Below are 23,117 nucleotides of genomic sequence, written 5' to 3' on the forward strand. Positions count from 1 at the left end.
CCCAACTCAACCCAACCCAACTCAACCCAACCCAACTCAACCCAACCCAACTCAACCCAACCCAACTCAACCCAACCCAACTCAACGCAACTCAACTCAACCCAACTCTACCCAACCCAACCCAACTCAACCCAACCCAACTCAACCCAACTCAACCCAACTCAACCCAATCCAACTCAACCCAACCCAATGCAACTCAAAGCAACCCAACCCAACTCAACCCAACCCACCTCAACCCAACACAACCCAAACTAAACCAACTCAACCCAACCCAACTCAACTCAACCCAACCCAACTCAACCTGACTCAACCCAACGCAACCCAATCCAATGCAATGGAACCCAATCCAACCTAACCCAACCCGACCCAGCCCAATGCAACGCAACCCAACCCAACTCAACCCAACCCAGTCCAACGCAACGCAACACAACTCAATCCAACCCAACTCAACCCAATGCAACCCAACTCAACCCAACCCAACCTGACCGAACCCAATCCAACCTGACCCAACCCAACTCAACGCAACCCAAGTCAACCCAACGCAAAGCAACCCAACCTAACGCAATGCAACCCAACCCAACTCAACCCAACGCAATGCAACCCAACCTAACCCAACCCGACCTGATCCAACTCAACCCGACCCAACTCAACCTGACCCAACCCAACCCAACTCAACCTGACCCAACCCGACCCGACCTGACCCAACCCAACCCGACCCAACACAACGCAACCCAACCCAGCCCAACGCAACCCAGCCCAACACAACCCAGCCCAACGCAACCCGAGCCAGCCCAATCCAACCCAACTCAACCCAACCCAACTTAACCAAACCCAACTCAACCCAACCTATTCCAACCTAACTCAACCCAAACCAGCCCGGCCCAACCCAACTCAAACCAATCCAACTCAAACCAACCCAACTCAAACCAAGCCAACCCAACCCAAGCCAATCCAACCCAGCCCAATGCAACCCAGCCCAATCCAACCCAACTCAACCCAAACCAACTGAACCAAACCCAACTCAACCCAACCCAATCCAACCCAACTCAACCCAAACCAGCCCGGCCCAACCCAACTCAAACCAATCCAACTCAAACCAACCCAACTCAAACCAAGCCAACCCAACCCAAGCCAATCCAACCCAGCCCAATGCAACCCAGCCCAATCCAACCCAACTCAACCCAAACCAACTGAACCAAACCCAACTCAACCCAACCCAATCCAACCCAACTCAACCCAAACCAGCCCGGTCCAACCCAACTCAAACCAATCCAACTCAAACCAACCCAACTCAAACCAAGCCAACCCAACCCAAGCCAATCCAACCCAGCCCAATGCAACCCAGCCCAATCCAACCCAACTCAACCCAAACCAACTGAACCAAACCCAACTCAACCCAACCCAATCCAACCCAACTCAACCCAATCCAAGCCAACCCAACCCAACCCAATCCAACCCAACCCAACTCAATCCAACCCAGCCCAACTGAACCCAACCCAGCCCAACTGAACCCAACCCAGCCCAACTCAACCCAGTCCAACCCAACTCAACCAAACCCAACTCAACTCAACCCAATCCAACCCAACTTAACCAAACCCAACTCAATCCAACCTAACTCAACCCAACTCAACTCAACCCAACTCAAACCAACCCAACCCAAACCGAAAAAGCAAGGGAGCAGCTACACGGATGGGCCTCGCCGCCCCTACGCCGCACACGGCGGGACGTCGGCGATGGGCCAACACTCCTTGACGCGGGGCCGGACGCCCAGCACCGTGCAGCTGCGCGCCCACCCCGTCACGGCCACGCGGTGGGGTTGGCCATCACCGAAATCACGGGTGAGCCGCGCGGCGAAGGGGACGCGGACGTCCCAGCGCCGGCCCTCCAGGGCCACCGTGCACGCCGTGCGGGGCCGCAGCTCCTGCTCCACCACGTGTGTATGGGCAACATACTGCCCGGCGCTGGCTCCGCCGACCCAGGGGACGTCGGTGACGTTGGTGGCCTCCCAGATGGTCCCGTTGAAGGTCAAGAGCGCGGCTCGCAAGACCCCGCGGACGGCGGCGAAGGCGCTCTGGTCCAGCTCCCAGTCGTGCTCTGTCTCGGTGGCCTCCTCCAAGGTGACGTTTCGACGCGCCCATCGGCAGCCTTCATTCCTCACCGTGCTCGTCACCAGGGTGACATCCTCCCCGCGCTCCACCGCGCCGCTCACGTTGTAGGTGACGTCCTCAACGGTGACGTTCGCCGGCCCCTTCTTCACCACCAAGACCTGGTACCACTTGTCCCACACCTCCTCGCCATCCACCATCACGAAGGCCGCCCTCTGCCCCTTGGAGACCTTGCCCAAGCCGTAGCGGTTCCTCCCCACGAAGACGTCGATGGACGGACAGCCCTCCACGGCGTTCTTGGGCACGTTGCCGAAGGAGTCGTCCACCCAGCCCAGCGCCTCAAAGCCGCCGACGTTGACCAACACCTTGAAGACGTTGGTGCTCCTCTCCCAGTTTCCATAGGGGTAGAAGCAGAAGGGGCCCCGCGCCGGGACGTGGGCCCCGGTGTTGCAGCCCCTCGTCGGGGTCGAGCAGACGTACTCCAACCTCCCGGTGTATTCGTTCCAGTTGGAGACGGCGTCGGGGGGCAACGTGCCCTCGAACGGCACCCACCGCAGGTACGATGATGGCTCCTCCTCTCGCTTCAGCCGGGAGAAGCTCCGGGTGGTACCTTTGGGGATAAAATGGGGGATTTTGGTGAAATGAGACGTCTCCATCGTGCCCCACCGGCTTGAGGATGCCGGGGTGACGTCCTATGGGGACCCACCACCCCGTTGGGGAGCTGCTGCAGCTCCTGCGTGGATGATAAGCAGGACATCTCAACCAACCCTTCTTAGGTTTTGGGGGGCAAAGTGGGGGACGATCCCAAAGGTCTCCGGCCCATGGGAAGGTCCCACACCGGAGAAGGTTGGACATGAAGGACTCCAGCCCATGGTGGGGCGGCTTCATCTCGAAGGTCTCCAGCCCATGGGAAGGTCCCACGTTGGATCAGGTTGGACCCCAAGGTCTCCAGCTCACGGTGGAGCAGGTTGGACCCCAAAGGTGTCCATCCCATGGTGGAGCAGGATGGACCCCAAGGTCTCCATCCCATGGTGGATTAGGTTGGACCTGAAGGTCTCCAGCCCATGGTGGAGCAGGATGGACCTCAAGGTCTCCAGCCCACATTGGATTAGGTTGGATCCCAAGGTCCCCAGTCCATGGTGGAGCAGGATGGACCCCAAGGTCCCCAGCCCATGGTGGAGCAGGATGGACCCCAAGGTCTCCAGCCCATGGTGGAGCAGGACGGACCTCAAGGTCTCCATCCCATGGTGGATTAGGTTGGACCCCAAGGTCTCCATCCCATGGTGGATTAGGTTGGACCCCAAGGTCTCCAGCCCATGGTGGATTAGGTTGGACCCCAAGGTCTCCAGCGCATGGTGGAGCAGGATGGACCCCAAGGTCTCCAGCCCACATTGGATTAGGTTGGACCCCAAGGTCTCCAGCCCATGGTGGAGCAGGATGGACCCCAAGGTCTCCAGTCCATGGTGGATTAGGTTGGACCCCAAGGTCTCCAGCCCATGGTGGAGCAGGATGGACCCCAAAGGTCTCCAGCCCATGGTGGAGCAGGATGGACCCCAAGGTCTCCATCCCATGGTGGATTAGGTTGGACCCCAAGGTCTCCATCCCATGGTGGATTAGGTTGGACCCCAAGGTCTCCATCCCATGGTGGATTAGGTTGGACCCCAAGGTCCCCAGCCCATGGTGGATTAGGTTGGACCCCAAGGTCTCCAGCCCATGGTGGATTAGGTTGGACCCCAAGGTCTCCAGCTCATGGTGGATTAGGTTGGACCCCAAGGTCTCCAGCCCATGGTGGATTAGGTTGGACCCCAAGGTCCCCAGCCCATGGTGGATTAGGTTGGACCCCAAGGTCTCCAGCTCATGGTGGAGCAGGATGGACCCCAAGGTCTCCAGCCCATGGTGGAGCAGGATGGACCTCAAGGTCTCCAGCCCATGGTGGAGCAGGATGGACCTCAAGGTCTCCAGCCCATGGTGGAGCAGGATGGACCTCAAGGTCTCCAGCCCACATTGGATTAGGTTGGATCCCAAGGTCCCCAGTCCATGGTGGAGCAGGATGGACCCCAAAGGTCTCCATCCCATGGTGGAGCAGGATGGACCCCAAGGTCTCCAGCCCATGGTGGATTAGGTTGGACCCCAAGGTCTCCAGCTCATGGTGGATTAGGTTGGACCCCAAGGTCTCCAGCCCATGGTGGAGCAGGATGGACCTCAAGGTCTCCAGCCCACATTGGATTAGGTTGGATCCCAAGGTCCCCAGTCCATGGTGGAGCAGGATGGACCCCAAGGTCTCCAGCCCATGGTGGAGCAGGATGGACCCCAAGGTCTCCAGCCCATGGTGGATTAGGTTGGACCCCAAGGTCTCCAGCCCATGGTGGAGCAGGATGGACCCCAAGGTCTCCATCCCATGGTGGATTAGGTTGGACCCCAAGGTCTCCAGCTCATGGTGGATTAGGTTGGACCCCAAGGTCTCCAGCTCATGGTGGATTAGGTTGGACCCCAAGGTCTCCAGCCCATGGTGGAGCAGGATGGACCTCAAGGTCTCCAGCCCATGGTGGAGCAGGATGGACCCCAAGGTCTCCAGCCCATGGTGGAGCAGGATGGACCTCAAGGTCTCCAGCCCATGGTGGAGTAGGATGGACCCCAAGGTCTCCAGCCCATGGTGGAGCAGGATGGACCTCAAGGTCTCCAGCCCATGGTGGATTAGGTTGGACCCCAAGGTCTCCAGCCCATGGTGGAGCAGGATGGACCTCAAGGTCTCCAGCCCATGGTGGATTAGGTTGGATCCCAAGGTCCCCAGTCCATGGTGGAGCAGGATGGACCTCAAGGTCTCCAGCCCATGGTGGAGCAGGATGGACCTCAAGGTCTCCAGCCCATGGTGGATTAGGTTGGACCCCAAGGTCCCCAGCCCATGGTGGAGCAGGATGGACCCCAAGGTCTCCAGCCCATGGTGGAGCAGGATGGACCCCAAGGTCTCCAGCGCATGGTGGAGCAGGATGGACCCCAAGGTCTCCATCCCATGGTGGATTAGGTTGGACCCCAAGGTCTCCATCCCATGGTGGAGCAGGATGGACCCCAAGGTCTCCATCCCATGGTGGATTAGGTTGGACCTGAAGGTCTCCAGCCCATGGTGGAGCAGGATGGACCCCAAGGTCTCCATCCCATGGTGGATTACGTTGGACCCCAAGGTCTCCAGCCCATGGTGGATTAGGTTGGACCCCAAGGTCTCCAGCTCATGGTGGATTAGGTTGGACCCCAAGGTCTCCAGCTCATGGTGGATTAGGTTGGACCCCAAGGTCTCCAGCCCATGGTGGATTAGGTTGGACCCCAAGGTCTCCAGCTCATGGTGGATTAGGTTGGACCCCAAGGTCTCCATCCCATGGTGGATTAGGTTGGACCCCAAGGTCCCCAGCCCATGGTGGAGCAGGATGGACCCCAAGGTCCCCAGCCCATGGTGGAGCAGGATGGACCCCAAGGTCTCCATCCCATGGTGGATTAGGTTGGACCCCAAGGTCTCCAGCCCATGGTGGATCAGGTTGGACCCCAAGGTCCCCAGCCCATGGTGGAGCAGGTTGGACCCCAAGGTCTCCATCCCATGGTGGAGCCCCCAAGCCGTTCGAAGCCGGGAGGACCCGGGCGAATCCAAAGCTGCTCCTCCCCCTCCTCCCTTGACCCCCAAACCCATCCCCCGGCGACCCCCACGTCCCCCAAGCCCCACCCCCCCCGCGGTGACGCCAAAACTCACCCGGTGCGGTCGCGGTGGCTCCGGCGCCGCCCGGGGGGAGGAGGAGGAGGAGGAGGAGGAGGGGGAGGAGCTGTGGGGAGGTTACGGTTTCACCATTTCCTGCTCCGATTGGCTCGGCCTTGCGTTCGTCATCGCTCCGAGTGCTCAAGGGTGGTTTGATTGGGGTTGCATTTCTAATTGGTTTGAATCTTTAATGGGATTTAATTTCATTTTTAATTGGTTTGAATTTTTAATGGGATTTAATTTCGATTTAATTTCATTTTTAATGCGTTTGAATTTTTTAATGGGATTTAATTTCTATTTAATTTCATTTTTAATTGGATTGAATTATTAAATGTGATTTAATTTCAATTTCAATTTCATTTTTAATTGGTTTGAATTTTTAATGGGATTTAATTTCGATTTAATTTCATTTTTACTGCGTTTGAATTTTTTAACGGGATTTAATTTCTATTTAATTTCATTTTTAATTGGATTGAATTATTAAATGTGATTTAATTTCAATTTCAATTTCATTTTTAATTGGTTTCAATTTTTTAATGGGATTTAATTTCGATTTAATTTCATTTTTAATCGGTTTGAATTTTTTATGTGATTTAATTTCGATTTAATTTCATTTTTAATCGGTTTGAATTATTAAATGTGATTTAATTTCAATTTCAATTTCATTTTAAATCGGTTTGAATTTTTAATCTGATTTAATTTCAATTTAATTTCATTTTTAATCTGTTTGAATTATTAAATGTGATTTAATTTCAATTTCAATTTCATTTTTAATTCGTTTGAATTATTAAATATGATTTAATTTCGATTTAATTTCATTTTTAATCGGTTTGAATTTTTTATGTGATTTAATTTCGATTTAATTTCATTTTTAATCCGTTTGAATTATTAAATGTGATTTAATTTCAATTTCATTTTTAATCGGTTTGAATTATTAAATGTGATTTAATTTCAATTTCAATTTCATTTTTAATCGGTTTGAATTTTTAATCTGATTTAATTTCAATTTAATTTCATTTTTAATTGGTTTGAATTATTAAATGTGATTTAATTTCAATTTCAATTTCATTTTTAATCCGTTTGAATTATTAAATGTGATTTAATTTCAATTTCATTTTTAATTGGTTTGAATTTTTAATCTGATTTAATTTCGATTTAATTTCATTTTTAATCGGTCTGAATTTTTTAATGTGATTTAATTTCGATTTAATTTCATTTTTAATCAGTTTGAATTATTAAATGTGATTTAATTTCAATTTCAATTTCATTTTTAACTGGTTTGAATTTTTTAATCTAATTTCGATTTAATTTCAATTTCATTTTTAATTGGTTTGAATTTTTAATGGGATTTAATTTAATTTTTAATTGGCTTGAATTTTAAATGTGATTTAATTTCGATTTAATTTCAATTTTAATTGGCTTCAATTATTAAATGTGATTTAATTTCGATTTAATTTCATTTTTAAGCAGCTTGAATTTTTAATGTAATTTAATTTAAACTTCATTTTAAATTGGTTGGAATTTTTAATGTGATTTAATTTCAATTTCATTTCATTTTCAATCAGCTTGAAGTTTTAAATATAATTTAATTTCGATTTAATTTCATTTTTAATTGGCTTGAATTATTAAATTGATTTAATTTCAATTTCATTTTTAATTGGTTCGAATTATTAAATGTGATTTAATTTCAATTTCATTTCATTTTTAACCAGCTTGAATTTTTAATCTGATTTAATTTCGATTTAATTTCAATTTTAATTGGCTTCAATTATTAAATGTGATTTAATTTCAATTTCATTTTTAATCGGTTTGAATTTTTAATGTGATTTAATTTCAATTTCATTTCATTTTTAACCAGCTTGAATTTTTAATCTGATTTAATTTCGATTTAATTTCATTTTTAATCGGCATGAATTATTAAATGTGATTTAATTTCATTTCATTTTTAACCAGTTTGAATTATTAAATGTGATTTAATTTAATTATTAACCAACTTGAATTTTTAATGTGATTTAATTTCAATTCATTTTTAATCGGCTTCGTTTTTTTTAATGCGATTTAATTTCAATTTAATTTCATTGTTAAGCAGCTCGAATTTTTTAATGCGATTTAATTTCACTTCCATTTCAATTTAATTTCATTCTTAACCAGCTCGAATTCCTTAAACGCAACTTAATTCGTATTTCACGTTTTTCTGGTTTTAATTCCTAATTTTATTCCGTTTCAATTTCATTTTTAACCACCTTTTATTTTCAAATTCCATTTCCCTTCTGTTAAATTTCATTTTCAAGCAGCTTTAATATTAAAATTTCATTCTCCTTCTATTAAATTTCATTTTTAAGCAGATTTAATAGTACAATTTCATTTTATTTCTATTAAATTTGACTTTTAAGCAGCTTTAATTAATATTTAAGCAGCTGGGAGGCCAAAGGGCCCCACTCCATTTCCTTCTATTTTTCCCCAATTTCTTTAATAATTCTTTCCTAAAAATCCCCTTTTTTCCCCAAAAAACGATTCAACCCCCCCCAAATTACCCCACAAACCTGGTTTGTTGGCATTTTTTGGTAATTAAAACACCCAAATCTTCCAATTTCAACTCCAAAACTCTTTAATTTCGGCCGCCCCGCGGCTCCCGAAGGCCCCAGCTCCACGGTTTGGGGTTAAAAACGATCGGTTTGGGTCGATTTCAACACCGATCCCACCAGGTCGCCCCTCCCCCACACGCCCCACCCCCACCGGACGTTTTTGGGTTGGTTTTGGGCTTTTTTGGGGTCGTTTTCTGTCCTTTTTTGGGGCGTTTTCAGTCGGTTTTGGGGCCTTCGGGCCTAGAGCGCAGGGAGAAGCCAAAGGCCGGATGGGGGAGAAGTGCAAAGAAACGCGAATTTGGGGGTTTTCACCCCAAAAAATGCCCCAAATTTGGGGATTTCCCCCCATAAAAATGTCTCAAATTTGAGGTTTTTCCCCCCCAAAAAAAAATGTCACAAATTTTGGGATTTTTTAGCTCAAAAATTGTCCCAAATTTGGAGATTTTGCCCCCCAAAAAAGTCACAAATCTGGGGATTTCCCCCCAAAAAATGTCACAAATTTGGGGATTTTTTGCCCCCCCCCCCCAAATGTCCCAAATTTGGGGATTTTTCCCCTACAAAAAAGTCCCAAATTTGAGGATTTCCCCCCCAAAAATGTCACAAATTTGGGGATTTTCCCCACCCCCCCAAAATGTCCCAAATTTGGGGACTTTTTAGCTCAAAAATTGACCCAAATTTGGGGATTTTTCCCCCAAAAAATGTCACAAATCTGGGGATTTCCACCCCCAAAAAATGTCACAGATTTGGGGATTTTTTGCCCCCCCAAAATGTCCCAAATTTGGGGATTTTTGCCCTTAAAAATATCCCAAATTCGAGGATTTTCCCCCCCAAAATGGCCCAAATGTGGGGATTTTCCCCCCCAAAAAGTCACAAATTTGGGGATTTTTGCCCCCCAAAATGTCCCAAATTTGAGGATTTCCCCCCCAAAAATGTCACAAATTTGGGGATTTTCCCCACCCCCCCCAAAATGTCCCAAATTTGGGGATTTTTCCCCTAAAAAAAAGTCCCAAATTCAAGGATTTTCCCCCCAAAAATGTCTCAAATTTGGGGATTTCCCCCCAAAAAAAGTCCCCAAATTGGGGATTTCCCCCCCAAAATGTCCCAAATTTGGGGGCAAAGAACAGAAAGAGGGGGGCAAATCCCCCTATGGGGCAAATAATGGAGGGGGGTAAATACCCGGGGGGGGGGCAAATACCCCAAAAAGGGGGGGAAATACCCCAAAAAGGGGGGGAAATACCCCAAAAAGGGGGGGTGTGAAACCTCCTTAGCGTCTGGGGTGCCCCCCCCCAACCCAGGGGGGGTCAAAGGTCAAGGCAGGAGGTCAAGGTCAAGCCCAGGGGGCACTGAGTCACTGTTGGCCAAGGTCACCCCAGGGGTCACCGGAGGTCAAGGTCAACTCCAAGGTCACCGCGGGGTCATTGGGGGAAGGCGGGGGGGATAACCCTCAGGGGTCGCAGAGCAGCAAAGGTCAGAGGTCAAAGGTCAGAGGTCAAAGGTCAATCCCGGCGCAGGTTCTTGAGCCGCTCCTCCAGGTCGGCGTCGGCGTCGGCCAATGGGGCGGCGGCTTCGGGCGCTCGCCCCTCCCCCGCTGCCAGAGACCCCCCCGGCGGGGGCAGCGCTGGGGGCAAAGGGCAAAGGTCAGGGGTCACCGGTCCCCCCAAAAATAACCCCCCCGGGTATCACCCTGGGCACCCAAAACCACCCCCCTGGGCACCCAAAAACCCCCCAAAAACACCCAAATATCCCAAAAAAACAGCCCCCATGGCACCCAAATAACCCCCAAACACCCCCCTGGGCACCCAAAAACACCCCCTGGGCACCCAAATACCCCCCAAAACACCCCCCTGGGCACCCAAATACCCCCCTGGGCACCCAAATACCCCCAAAAACACCCCCCTGGGCACCCAAATACCCTCCAAAAACACCCAAATACCCCCAAATTTACCCCCCATGGCACCCAAATACCCCCCAAACACCCCCTGGGCACCCAAAAACACCCCCTGGGCACCCAAATACCCCCCAAAACCACCCAAATCCCCCCCAAAACACCCCCCTGGGCACCCAAATACCCCCCCAAAACACCCAAATACCCCCAAATTTACCCCCCATGGCACCCAAATACCCCCCAAACACCCCCCGGGCACCCAAAAACACCCCCTGGGCACCCAAATACCCCCAAATTTACCCCCCTGGGCACCCAAATACCCCCAAAAACCACACAAATACCCCCAAATTTACCCCCCATGGCACCCAAATACCCCCCAAACACCCCCCTGGGCACCCAAATATCCCCCAAAACACCCAAATACCCCCCAAAACACCCCCTGGGCACCCAAATACCCCCCAAATACCCCCCTGGGCACCCAAAAACACCCCCCTGGGCACCCAAATACCCCCCAAAAACACCCAAATCCCCCCAAAAATACCCCCCATGGCACCCAAATACCCCCCAAACACCCCCCTGGGCACCCAAAAACACCCCCTGGGCACCCAAATACCCCCCAAAACACCCCCCTGGGCACCCAAATACCCCCCTGGGCACCCAAATACCCCCAAAAACACCCCCCTGGGCACCCAAATACCCCCCAAAAACACCCAAATACCCCCAAATTTACCCCCCTGGGCACCCAAATACCCCCCAAACACCCCCCGGGCACCCAAAAACACCCCCCGGGCACCCAAATACCCCCAAATTTACCCCCCTGGGCACCCAAATATCCCCCAAAACACCCAAATACCCCCCAAAACACCCCCCGGGCACCCAAATACGCCCCAAAACAGCCCCCCATGGCACCCAAATACCCCCCAAATACCCCCCTGGGCACCCAAAAACACCCCCCTGGGCACCCAAATACCCCCAAAAACCACCCAAATACCCCCAAATTTACCCCCCATGGCACCCAAATACCCCCCAAACACCCCCTGGGCACCCATAAACACCCCCTGGGCACCCAAATACCCCCAAATTTACCCCCCTGGGCACCCAAAACCACCCAAATACCCCCAATAAACACCCCCCAGGGCACCCAAAACCACCCCCATGGGCACCCAAAACCACCCAAATACCCCCAATAAACACCCCCCCAGGGCACCCAAAACCACCCCCATGGGCACCCAAACCCCCACCCCCCCCATGTCCCCAATGTCCCCCCGTGCCCCTCCCCCACTCACTGGCCAGCTCGTCCGTCAGGTTCAGCCCCAGCTCGTCCAGCACTTGGGACACCACCGCGTCACTGGGGGGACACGGGGGGACACGGGGGGACACGGGGGGACACGGGTCACACAGGGACCCCCCAGTGTCCCCAGAGCCCCACAGTGTCCCCCCGACCACCTCCAATGTCCCCTGAGCCCCCCAATGTCCCCAGAGCCCCCCAATGTCCCCAGAGCCCCCCACATTGTCCCCAGAGGCCCCTCAGTGTCCCCAGAGCCCCCCAGTGTCCCCTGAGACCCCACAGTGTCCCCAGAGCCCCTCAGTGTCCCCGACCACCCCCAATGTCACCTGAGCCCCCCACAGTGTCCCCAAGTCCCACCACGTCCTCCTGTCCCCCCATGTCCCACCATGTCCTCCTGTCCCCCCGTGTCCCCATGTCCCACCACGTCCTCGTGTCCCCCCGTGTCCCCATGTCCCACCACGTCCTCCTGTCCCCATGTCCCACCACGTCCTCCTGTCCCCCCGTGTCCCCATGTCCCACCACATCCTCCTGTCCCCATGTCCCACCACGTCCTCCTGTCCCCCCGTGTCCCCATGTCCCACCACGTCCTCCTGTCCCCCCATGTCCCACCACATCCTCCTGTCCCCCCGTGTCCCCACGTCCCACCACGTCCTCCTGTCCCCCCATGTCCCACCACGTCCTCCTGTCCCCCCATGTCCCACCATGTCCTCCTGTCCCCCCGTGTCCCCATGTCCCACCACGTCCTCCTGTCCCCCCGTGTCCCACCACGTCCTCCTGTCCCCTCGTGTCCCACCACGTCCTCCTGTCCCCCCGTGTCCCCATGTCCCACCACATCCTCCTGTCCCCTTGTGTCCCACCACGTCCTCCTGTCCCCCCGTGTCCCACCACGTCCTCCTGTCCCCCCGTGTCCCCATGTCCCACCACATCCTCCTGTCCCCCTGTGTCCCACCACGTCCTCCTGTCCCCCCGTGTCCCCATGTCCCACCACATCCTCCTGTCCCCCTGTGTCCCACCACATCCTCCTGTCCCCCCGTGTCCCCATGTCCCACCACGTCCTCCTGTCCCCCCGTGTCCCCACATCCCACCACATCCTCCTGTCCCCCCGTGTCCCACCACGTCCTCCTGTCCCCCCGTGTCCCACCACGTCCTCCTGTCCCCTTGTGTCCCCATGTCCCACCACGTCCTCCTGTCCCCTTGTGTCCCACCACATCCTCCTGTCCCCCCGTGTCCCCATGTCCCACCACGTCCTCCTGTCCCCCCGTGTCCCCATGTCCCACCACGTCCTCCTGTCCCCTTGTGTCCCCATGTCCCACCACGTCCTCCTGTCCCCTTGTGTCCCACCACGTCCTCCTGTCCCCCCGTGTCCCCATGTCCCACCACGTCCTCCTGTCCCCTTGTGTCCCCATGTCCCACCACGTCCTCCTGTCCCCTTGTGTCCCACCACGTCCTCCTGTCCCCCCGTGTCCCCATGTCCCACCACGTCCTCCTGTCCCCCCGTGTCCCACCACGTCCTCCTGTCCCCTTGTGTCCCACCACATCCTCCTGTCCCCCCATGTCCCCATGTCCCACCACGTCCTCCTGTCCCCCCGTGTCCCCATGTCCCACCACGTCCTCCTGTCCCCTTGTGTCCCACCACATCCTCCTGTCCCCCCATGTCCCCATGTCCCACCACGTCCTCCTGTCCCCCCGTGTCCCCACGTCCCACCACGTCCTCCTGTCCCCCCATGTCCCACCACGTCCTCCTGTCCCCCCATGTCCCCATGTCCCACCACGTTCTCCTGTCCCCCCGTGTCCCACCACATCCTCCTGTCCCCCTGTGTCCCACCACGTCCTCCTGTCCCCCCATGTCCCCATGTCCCACCACGTCCTCCTGTCCCCCCGTGTCCCCACGTCCCACCACGTCCTCCTGTCCCCTCACGTCCCCATGTCCCACCACGTCCTCCTGTCCCTCCGTGTCCCCATGTCCCACCACGTCCTCCTGTCCCCTTGTGTCCCACTACATCCTCCTGTCCCCCCGTGTCCCCATGCCCCCCATGTCCCCACCTCTCCTCCTCGTCGTCCTCGTCCCCCATGGCGTCATCGATGGCGTCGTTCATCAGCTCCTCCTTCATGTCCATGATCTCCGCCTGCTTCTCGAACTCCATCATGATCTTCTGGATCTGGGGCAGCTTCAGCTGCGGGGACACGGGGACACCGGGATGTCCCCATGGCCACCTCTTTGTGTGCCCACGGCCTTGGGGACATCGTCATGGGCAACCCAAGGCGACCTGTGGTGGCCAAAGCCTTGGGGCAGCTCGTGGTGGCCACGTTCTCCAGGACATCCCATGGCCACCCCAGGACATCCCATGATGTCCACGTCCTCCAGGACATCCCATGGCCACCCCAGGACCATTCATGGTGGCCACGTCCTCCAGGACATCCCATGGCCACCTCAGGACCATTCATGGTGGCCACGTCCTCCAGGACATCCCATGGCCACCCCAGGACATCCCATGGTGGCCACGTCCTCCAGGACATCCCATGGCCACCCCAGGACATCCCATGATGTCCACATCCTCCAGGACATCCCATGGCCACCGCAGGACCATTCATGGTGGTCACGTCCTCCAGGACATCCCATGGCCACCCCAGGACCATTCATGGTGGTCACGTCCTCCAGGACATCCCATGGCCACCCCAGGACCATTCATGGTGGCCACGTCCTCCAGGACATCCCATGGCCACCCCAGGACATCCCATGGTGGCCACATCCTCCAGGACATCCCATGGCCACCCCAGGACCATTCATGGTGGCCACGTTCTCCAGGACATCCCATGGCCACCCCAGGACCATTCATGGTGGCCACGTTCTCCAGGACATCCCATGGCCACCCCAGGACCATTCATGGTGGCCACGTTCACCAGGACATCCCATGGCCACCCCAGGACCATTCATGGTGGCCACGTCCTCCAGGACATCCCATGGCCACCCCAGGACATCCCATGATGTCCACGTCCTCCAGGACATCCCATGGCCACCCCAGGACCATTCATGGTGGCCACATTCTCCAGGACATCCCATGGCCACCCCAGGGTGATTCAGGTGGCCACGTCCTCCAGGACATCCCATGGCCACCCCAGGACCATTCATGGTGGCCACGTCCTCCAGGACATCCCATGGCCACCCTAGGACATCCCATGGCAACCCCAGGACCATTCATGGTGGCCACGTCCTCCAGGACATCCCATGGCCACCCCAGGACATCCCATGGTGGTCACGTTCTCCAGGACATCCCATGGCCACCTCAGATCAATTTATGGTCACCATGTCCTCCAGGACATCCCATGGCCACCCCAGGACCATTCATGGTGGCCATGTTCTCCAGGACATCCCATGGCCACCCTAGGACATCCCATGGTGGCCACATCCTCCAGGACATCCCATGGCCACCCCATGGCCACCCCAGGACCATTCATGGTGGCCACGTTCACCAGGACATCCCATGGTCACCTCAGATCAATTTATGGTCGCCACGTCCTCCAGGACATCCCATGGCCACCTCAGGACATCCCATGGCCAGCCCAGGACAATTCATGGCGGCCACATCCTCCAGAACATCCCCACAACGCACGTCCCACCATCTCCAGCCTTGGGGACCACCCCCTAGGGCCACCCACCTGGCGGTTCATGGTGGCCATGGCCTTGGTGACGCCCTTCATGGCCTGGGCCATGGAGTTGTTGGACTTGAGGGTCTGGATCTTGAGCGCCACGGCCTGCACGTTGGCCCGCATGGTGATGAACTTCTTCACGTAGCGCCGCGTGCGCACCAGGTCCTTCGCCATGATCTTCACCGCGTCCTGGGGACACCAGGGGACACGGAGTGGCCGTCAGGGGACGCGGAGTGGCCACCAGCTCCACCAAGAGGTCAAGGGTACCTCCCATTGTCCCCCAGGGCCACCCAGCACCATCTCGACCATCTCCCGGTCTCCTCGTAGCCGCCGTGGGGATGTGGATGGTCCCCAGTGTGGCACCATGTGCCACCATGTCCCCTGGTCCCACCACGGCCCCATGTCCCTGTGCTCCCCGTACCCATGTCCCTGTGTCCCCCATATCCATCTCCCTATGTCCCCATGTCCCTGTGTCCCCCATATCCATGTCCACCATGTCCCCCATGTCCCTGTGTCCCCTGTATCCCCCATATCCATGTCCCTGTGTCCCCCATGTCCCCACGTCCCCCATATCCCCGTGTCCCCCATGTCCCTGTGTCCTCCATATCCATGTCCCCATGTCCCGCATATCCATGTCCCCGTGTCCCCCATATCCATGTCCCCATGGCCCTGTGTCCCCCATATCCATGTCCCTGTGTCCCCCATATCCACGTCCCCATGTCCCCCACGTCCCCATGTCCTCCATATCCATGTCCCCATGTTCCCCATGTCCCCCACACCCAGGTCCCCGTGTCCAATGTAACCATATCCCCCACGTCCCCATGTCCCCCATATCCACGTCCCGGTGTCCCCATGTCCCCGTGTCCCCAAGTCCACGTCCCCCACACCCAGGTCCCCATGTCCCTGTATCCTCCATATCCATGTCCCCACATCCCTGTGTCCTCCATATCAATGTCCCCATATCCCCCACATCCCCATGTCCCCCACACCCGTGTCCCCCATGTCCCGCACATCCCCATGTCCCTGTGTCCCCCACACCCATGTCCCCCATATCCATGTCCCCATGTCCCTGTGTCCCCCACGTCCCCCACATCCCCATGTCCCCTGTATCCATGTTCCCATGTCCCCCATATCCACGTCCCCACATCCCTGTGTCCTCCATATCAATGTCCCCATATCCCCCACATCCCCATGTCCCCATGTCCCTGTGTCCCCCACACCCATGTCCCCCATATCCATGTCCCCATGTCCCTGTGTCCCCCACGTCCCCCACATCCCCATGTCCCCTGTATCCATGTTCCCATGTCCCCCATATCCACGTCCCCACATCCCTGTGTCCTCCATATCAATGTCCCCATATCCCCCACATCCCCATGTCCCCATGTCCCTGTGTCCCCCACACCCATGTCCCCCATATCCATGTCCCCATGTCCCTGTGTCCCCCACGTCCCTGTGTCCCCCAAATCCCCCACATCCCCATGTCCCCATGTCCCCCGCACCCATGTCCCCATGTCCCCCATATCCATGTCCCCATGTCCCTGTGTCCCCCACGTCCCCCACATCCCCATGTCCCCTATATTCATGTTCCCATGTCCCCCATATCCACGTCCCCCACACCCAGGTCCCCATGTCCTCGTGTCCTCCATATCAATGGCCCCATATCCCCCACATCCCCACGCCCCCATGTCCCTGTGTCCCCCATGTCCCTCTGTCCCCCATATCCCCCACATCCCCATGTCCCCCACGTCCCTGTGTCCCCCATATCCCCCACATCCCCATGTCCCCCATGTCCCCCATATCCACATCCCCATGTCCCTGTGTCCCCCACGTCCCTGTGTCCCCCATATCCCCCACATCCCCATGTCCCCCACGTCCCCATGTCCCCCACACCCATGTCCCCCATGTCCCTGTGTCCCCCACACCCATGTCCCCACATCCCTGTGTCCTCCATATCAATGGCCCCGTATCCCCCACATCCCCATGTCCCCCATGTCCCTGTGTCCCCCGCACCCATGTCCCCATGTCCCCCACATCCCCATGTCCCCCATGTCCACATCCCCATGTCCCCTATATCCATGTCCCCATGTCCCCGTGTCCCCATGTCCCCACGTCCCTGTCCCCCACACCCATGTCCCCATGTCCCCACATCCCCATGTCCCTGTGTCCCCATCCCCCACACCCATGTCCCCGTGTCCCCCGTATCCATGTCCCCGTGTCCCTGTGTCCCCCACGTCCCCCACATTCCCATGTCCCCTATATCCATGTTCCCATGTCCCCCATATCCACGTCCTGGTGTCCCCATGTCCCCGTCCCCCACACCCATGTCCCCATGTCCCCGTGTCCCCATGTCCCCGTCCCCCACCCCCATGTCCGTGTGTCCCCACGTCCCCGTCCCCCACACCCATGTCCCCGTGTCCCCCATATCCATGTCCCCATGTCCCTGTGTCCCCCACGTCCCCCACATTCCCATGTCCCCTATATCCATGTTCCCATGTCCCCCATATCCACGTCCTGGTGTCCCCATGTCCCCGTGTCCCCGTCCCCCACACCCATGTCCCCGTGTCCCCCATATCCATGTCCCCATGTCCCTGTGTCCCCGACCTCCCCCACATTCCCATGTCCCCCATATCCATGTTCCCATGTCCCCCATATCCACGTCCTGGTGTCCCCGTGTCCCCGTCCCCCACCCCCATGTCCCCGTGTCCCTGTCCCCCACACCCATGTCCCCGTGTCCCCGTCCCCCACACCCATGTCCCCATGTCCCCCATATCCATGTCCCCATGTCCCTGTGTCCCCCACGTCCCCCACGTCCCCATGTCCCCTATATTCATGTTCCCATGTCCCCCATATCCACGTCCTGGTGTCCCCATGTCCCCATGTCCCCGTCCCCCACACCCATGTCCCCATGTCCCCCTCATCCCCATGTCCCCCATATCCGCGTCCTGGTGTCCCCATGTCCCCATGTCCCCGTCCCCCGTCCCCATGTCCCTGTGTCCCCCACGTCCCCCTCATTCCCATGTCCCCTATATCCATGTTCCCATGTCCCCCATATCCACGTCCTGGTGTCCCCATGTCCCCATGTCCCCGTCCCCCACACCCATGTCCCCATGTCCCCGTGTCCCCATGTCCCCGTCCCCCACCCCCATGTCCCCGTCCCCCACACCCATGTCCCCGTGTCCCCCGTATCCATGTCCCCGTGTCCCTGTGTCCCCCACGTCCCCCACATTCCCATGTCCCCTATATCCATGTTCCCATGTCCCCCATATCCACGTCCTGGTGTCCCCATGTCCCCGTGTCCCCATGTCCCCACGTCCCCGTCCCCCACACCCATGTCCCCATGTCCCCACATCCCCATGTCCCTGTGTCCCCATCCCCCACACCCATGTCCCCGTGTCCCCCGTATCCATGTCCCCGTGTCCCTGTGTCCCCCACGTCCCCCACATTCCCATGTCCCCTATATCCATGTTCCCATGTCCCCCATATCCACGTCCTGGTGTCCCCATGTCCCCGTCCCCCACCCCCATGTCCCCATGTCCCCCTCATCCCCATGTCCCCCATATCCGCGTCCCGGTGTCCCCATGTCCCCATGTCCCTGTCCCCCACACCCATGTCCCCATGTCCCCCTCATCCCCATGTCCCCCATATCCGCGTCCTGGTGTCCCCATGTCCCCATGTCCCTGTCCCCCACACCCATGTCCCCATGTCCCCGTCCCCCACACCCATGTCCCCATGTCCCCCTCATCCCCATGTCCCCCATATCCGTGTCCCGGTGTCCCCATGTCCCCGTGTCCCCGTCCCCCACACCCATGTCCCCGTGTCCCCCATATCCATGTCCCCATGTCCCTGTGTCCCCCACGTCCCCCACATTCCCATGTCCCCTATATCCATGTTCCCATGTCCCCCATATCCACGTCCTGGTGTCCCCGTGTCCCCGTGTCCCCGTCCCCCACACCCATGTCCCCATGTCCCCATGTCCCCGTGTCCCCGTGTCCCCGTCCCCTCACCATCTGGCCCTGCTTGGCCATCTTCTTGATGTCCACGATGATTTTCTTCTCCTGCGCCTCCAGCTTCTGGCGCTCGCGGTCGAGCTCCCGCGTGGCGCGCGCCAGCGCCCGCTGGTTCTGCCGCAGCAGCTCCTCCGGCGTCCGGCGCCGCCCGAACAGCAGCTCCATGGGCACCCCTGGGGACAACGGACACCGCGGGGTCGGGGGGGACACCCATGGGGTCAATGGGGGGACATGGGGACACCCATGGGGTCGGTGGGGGGACATGGGGACACCCACGGGGTCGGGGGGGACACCCATGGGGTCGGTGGGGGGACATGGGGACACCCATGGGGTCAGAGGGGACACCCATGGGGTCAGTGGGGGGACCCACGGGGTCAGCGGGGGGATGAGGGGACACCCATGGGGTCGGGGGGGGGGACATGGGGACACCCATGGGGTCAATGGGGGGACATGGGGACACCCATGGGGTCAGAGGGGACAACCACAGGGTCAGCAGGGGGGACACGGGGACACCCATGGGGTCAGCGGGGGGGACATGGGGACACCCGCGGGGTCGGGGGGGACACCCATGGGGTCGGGGGGGGGACATGGGGGCACCCATGGGGTCAGAGGGGACAACCACAGGGTCAGCAGGGGGGACACGGGGACACCCATGGGGTCAGCGGGGGGGACAAGGGGACACCCATGGGGTCAGTGGGGGGACCCACGGGGTCAGCGGGGGGATGAGGGGATACCCACGGGGTCGGTGGGGACACCCATGGGGTCAATGGGGGGACATGGGGACACCCATGGGGTCAGAGGGGACAACCACAGGGTCGGCAGGGGGGACACGGGGACACCCATGGGGTCGGCGGGGGGGACATGGGGACACCCGCGGGGTCGGTGGGGACACCCATGGGGTCGGGGGGGGGACATGGGGACACCCATGGGGTCAGAGGGGACACCCATGGGGTCAGTGGGGGGACCCACGGGGTCAGCGGGGGGATGAGGGGACACCCGCAGGGTCGGGGGGGACACCCATGGGGTCGGCGGGGGGGACATGGGGACACCCATGGGGTCAATGGGGGGACATGGGGACACCCATGGGGTCAGAGGGGACAACCACAGGGTCAGCAGGGGGGACACGGGGACACCCATGGGGTCAGCGGGGGGGACATGGGGACACCCACGGGGTCGGGGGGGACACCCATGGGGTCAGTGGGGGGACATGGGGACACCCATGGGGTCAGAGGGGACACCCATGGGGTCAGCGGGGGGATGAGGGGACACCCACGGGGTCGGGGGGGACACCCATGGGGTCAGCGGGGGGACCCACGGGGTCGGCGGGGACACCAGGGGACACCCACAGGGTCGGGGGGGACACAAGGGGACACCCATGGGGTCAACAGGGGGACATGGGGACACCTATGGGGTCAGTGGGGACACCCATGGGGTTGGTGGGGGGATGAGGGGACACCCATGGGGTCAGAGGGGACACCCACAGGGTCGGCAGGGGGGACATGGGGACACCCATGGGGTCAGCGGGGGGATGAGGGGACACCCACGGGGTCGGTGGGGACACCCATGGGGTCAATGGGGGGACATGGGGACACCCATGGGCTCAGAGGGGACACCCATGGGGTCAGAGGGGGGACCCACGGGGTCAGCGGGGGGATGAGGGGACACCCATGGGGTCGGGGAGGACACCCATGGGGTCGGCAGGGGGGGACACGGGGACACCCATGGGGTCAATGGGGGGACATGGGGACACCCATGGGGTCAGCGGGGGGACCCACGGGGTCGGGGGGGACACCAGGGGACACCCACAGGGTCGGCGGGGGGGACATGGGGACACCCACGGGGTCGGGGGGGACACCCACAGGGTCGGCAGGGGGGACACGGGGACACCCATGGGGTCAGAGGGGACAACCACAGGGTCGGCAGGGGGGACACGGGGATACCCATGGGGTCGGCGGGGGGGACATGGGGACACCCGCGGGGTCGGTGGGGACACCCATGGGGTCGGGGGGGGAACATGGGGACACCCATGGGGTCGGGGGGGACACCCATGGGGTCGGGGGGGGGACACGGGGACACCCATGGGGTCAGCGGGGACACCCACAGGGTCAGCGGGGGGACATGGGGACACCCACGGGGTCGGTGGGGGGGACACGGGGACACCCACGGGGTTGGCAGGGACACCCATGGGGTTGGTGGGGGGATGAGGGGACATGGGGACACCCATGGGGTCGGTGGGGTGATGAGGGGACACCCATGGGGACGCCAACGGGGTCAGCGGGGGGAACACGGGGGACATGGATATGGGGGACATGGATATGAGGGATGTGGGGACATGGATATGGGGGACACAGGGACATGGGGGACACAGGGACATGGTGGGACATGGGGACGTGGATATGGGGGACACGGGGACATGGGGGACATAGGGACATGGATATGGGGGACATGGGGACATTGATATGGGGGACAGGGATATAGAGAACACAGGGACATGGGGACATGGATATGGGGGACATGGGGACATGGAGGACATGGATATGGGGGACACAGGGACACCAATGGGGTCAGCAGGGACACCCACGGGGAGATGGGGACATGGGGGACATGGATATGGGGGACACAGGACATGGGGACATGGATATGGGGGACACGGGGACACCAATGGGGTCAGCGGGGGGGACACGGGGAGATGGGGACATGGGGACTTGGATATAGGGGACACAGGGACACCCACAGGGTCAGCAGGGACACCCACGGGGAGATGGGGACATGGGGGACATGGATATGGGGACACGGGGACACCCACAGGGTCAGCGGGGGGAGGGATGTGGGGAGATGGGGACACGGGGACACAGGACGTGGGGGACGTGGGGACACGGATATGGGGGACACAGGGACATGGGGGACGGGGGAACATGGATATGGGGGACACGGGGACATGTGGGACATGGATATGGGGGACACGGGGACATGGGGGACGGGGCGACATGGATATGGGGGACACAGGGACATGGGGGACACAGGGACACGGGGATGTGTGGCACATGGGGACATAATGGGACACGGATATGGGGGACACAGACATGGTGGGACATGGATATGGGGACATTGTGGGGGAGAGGGACACATTGGGGGGGGACACGTTGGGGGGACACACACATGAATGGGGGGGGGCACATGGGGGGGGACACACACATGAATGGGGGGGGGGACACACACATGAATTGGGGGGGACACACATAGTGGGGGGGATCTGTCCCAGAGCCCCCAACCCCCGATACCCCGGGGACACCCCCTGATTTACCCCCAGGCCCCGCCCCTTTGCCATGGCAACGGGAGCCCAGCCAATCGCAGCCGAGGCGAACACTTCCGTGTGTGTTCCCCGCCGCCCCGGGGTGTCTGCACGGCCTAGGCCGCACTCTATGGTCTGGGGGGACACCCCGCCCGCCCCCGGAGGACCCACGACTCTATGGTCTCCCCGCAGCGCCCCCTCCCCGGGAGTCCCTTCTATCCCCACACGGAGGCTCGGGGGCCTCTCTATGATCCCGGACCCCGCTTCCTCCCCCGGTACCGGCCGCTCTGGCCCGCTCCTCTCTGTGGTGTTACCGATACTGAGCCCTTCTAGCCCCCACCCTGGCTCTATGGTCGTCCCGGTAACCGACCCCTCTGCCGTCCCGCCCCACCAAGACCCCCGGGCCCCTCTACCTCCTCCTCGCTGAACTCTATGATCCCCGGTGCTCACCTCGGTCCTTCCGCGTCTCCCGGTCTGTCCCGCGCACTTCCGCAAACCTCGTGATGTCACCCGGGTTTCGGTCATGTGACGCAGGGCCGGGCGCCACGGCCCCGCCCACCCGGCGGTC

The 23,117-nt window shown here is 57.9% G+C and overlaps 2 protein-coding genes across 3 annotated transcripts; both read right to left on the reverse strand.

The window, feature by feature from the left end:
• Positions 1 to 744: 744 nt before the first annotated feature.
• LOC136114280 (natterin-4-like) lies at positions 745 to 8,500 on the reverse strand. Its single transcript, XM_071801151.1, has 3 exons — positions 8,388 to 8,500; positions 5,842 to 5,911; positions 745 to 2,715 (listed from the first exon to the last, which is right to left on the reverse strand). The coding sequence occupies exons 1-3, from the start codon at positions 8,400 to 8,402 to the stop codon at positions 1,706 to 1,708; spliced, it is 1,095 nt and encodes a 364-aa protein (XP_071657252.1). The 5' UTR covers positions 8,403 to 8,500; the 3' UTR covers positions 745 to 1,705.
• Positions 8,435 to 23,117, reverse strand: CHMP2A (charged multivesicular body protein 2A). Of its 2 annotated transcripts, none has more exons than XM_065859657.2 (6): positions 23,000 to 23,117; positions 19,255 to 19,430; positions 15,260 to 15,439; positions 13,646 to 13,776; positions 11,601 to 11,662; positions 8,435 to 10,047 (listed from the first exon to the last, which is right to left on the reverse strand). In XM_065859657.2, the coding sequence occupies exons 2-6, from the start codon at positions 19,420 to 19,422 to the stop codon at positions 9,926 to 9,928; spliced, it is 663 nt and encodes a 220-aa protein (XP_065715729.1). In that variant the 5' UTR covers positions 19,423 to 19,430; positions 23,000 to 23,117; the 3' UTR covers positions 8,435 to 9,925. The 2 variants fall into 2 exon arrangements, with proteins under 2 accessions (XP_065715729.1, XP_071657246.1); XM_071801145.1 differs by having other exon boundaries at positions 22,963 to 23,056.

The sequence above is a fragment of the Patagioenas fasciata genome, chromosome 35 (assembly GCF_037038585.1).
Source record: "Patagioenas fasciata isolate bPatFas1 chromosome 35, bPatFas1.hap1, whole genome shotgun sequence".
NCBI classification, from domain to species: Eukaryota; Metazoa; Chordata; class Aves; order Columbiformes; family Columbidae; genus Patagioenas; species Patagioenas fasciata.

Bases quoted from the DNA above. Each gene is read 5' to 3' on its own strand.
- CHMP2A (XM_065859657.2), bottom strand. From the start codon at position 19,422: ATGGAGCTGCTGTTCGGGCGGCGCCGGACGCCGGAGGAGCTGCTGCGG. The intron at 13,777-15,259 runs GTGGGTGGCCCT...GTGTCCCCGCAG, and splicing joins TGGCCACCATGAACCGCCAG to CTGAAGCTGCCCCAGATCCA. The intron at 11,663-13,645 runs GTGGGGACATGG...GTGTCCCCCCAG, and splicing joins GAGGACGACGAGGAGGAGAG to TGACGCGGTGGTGTCCCAAG.
- LOC136114280 (XM_071801151.1), bottom strand. The intron at 2,716-5,841 runs GTGAGTTTTGGC...TTATCCCCAAAG, and splicing joins AGCCACCGCGACCGCACCGG to GTACCACCCGGAGCTTCTCC.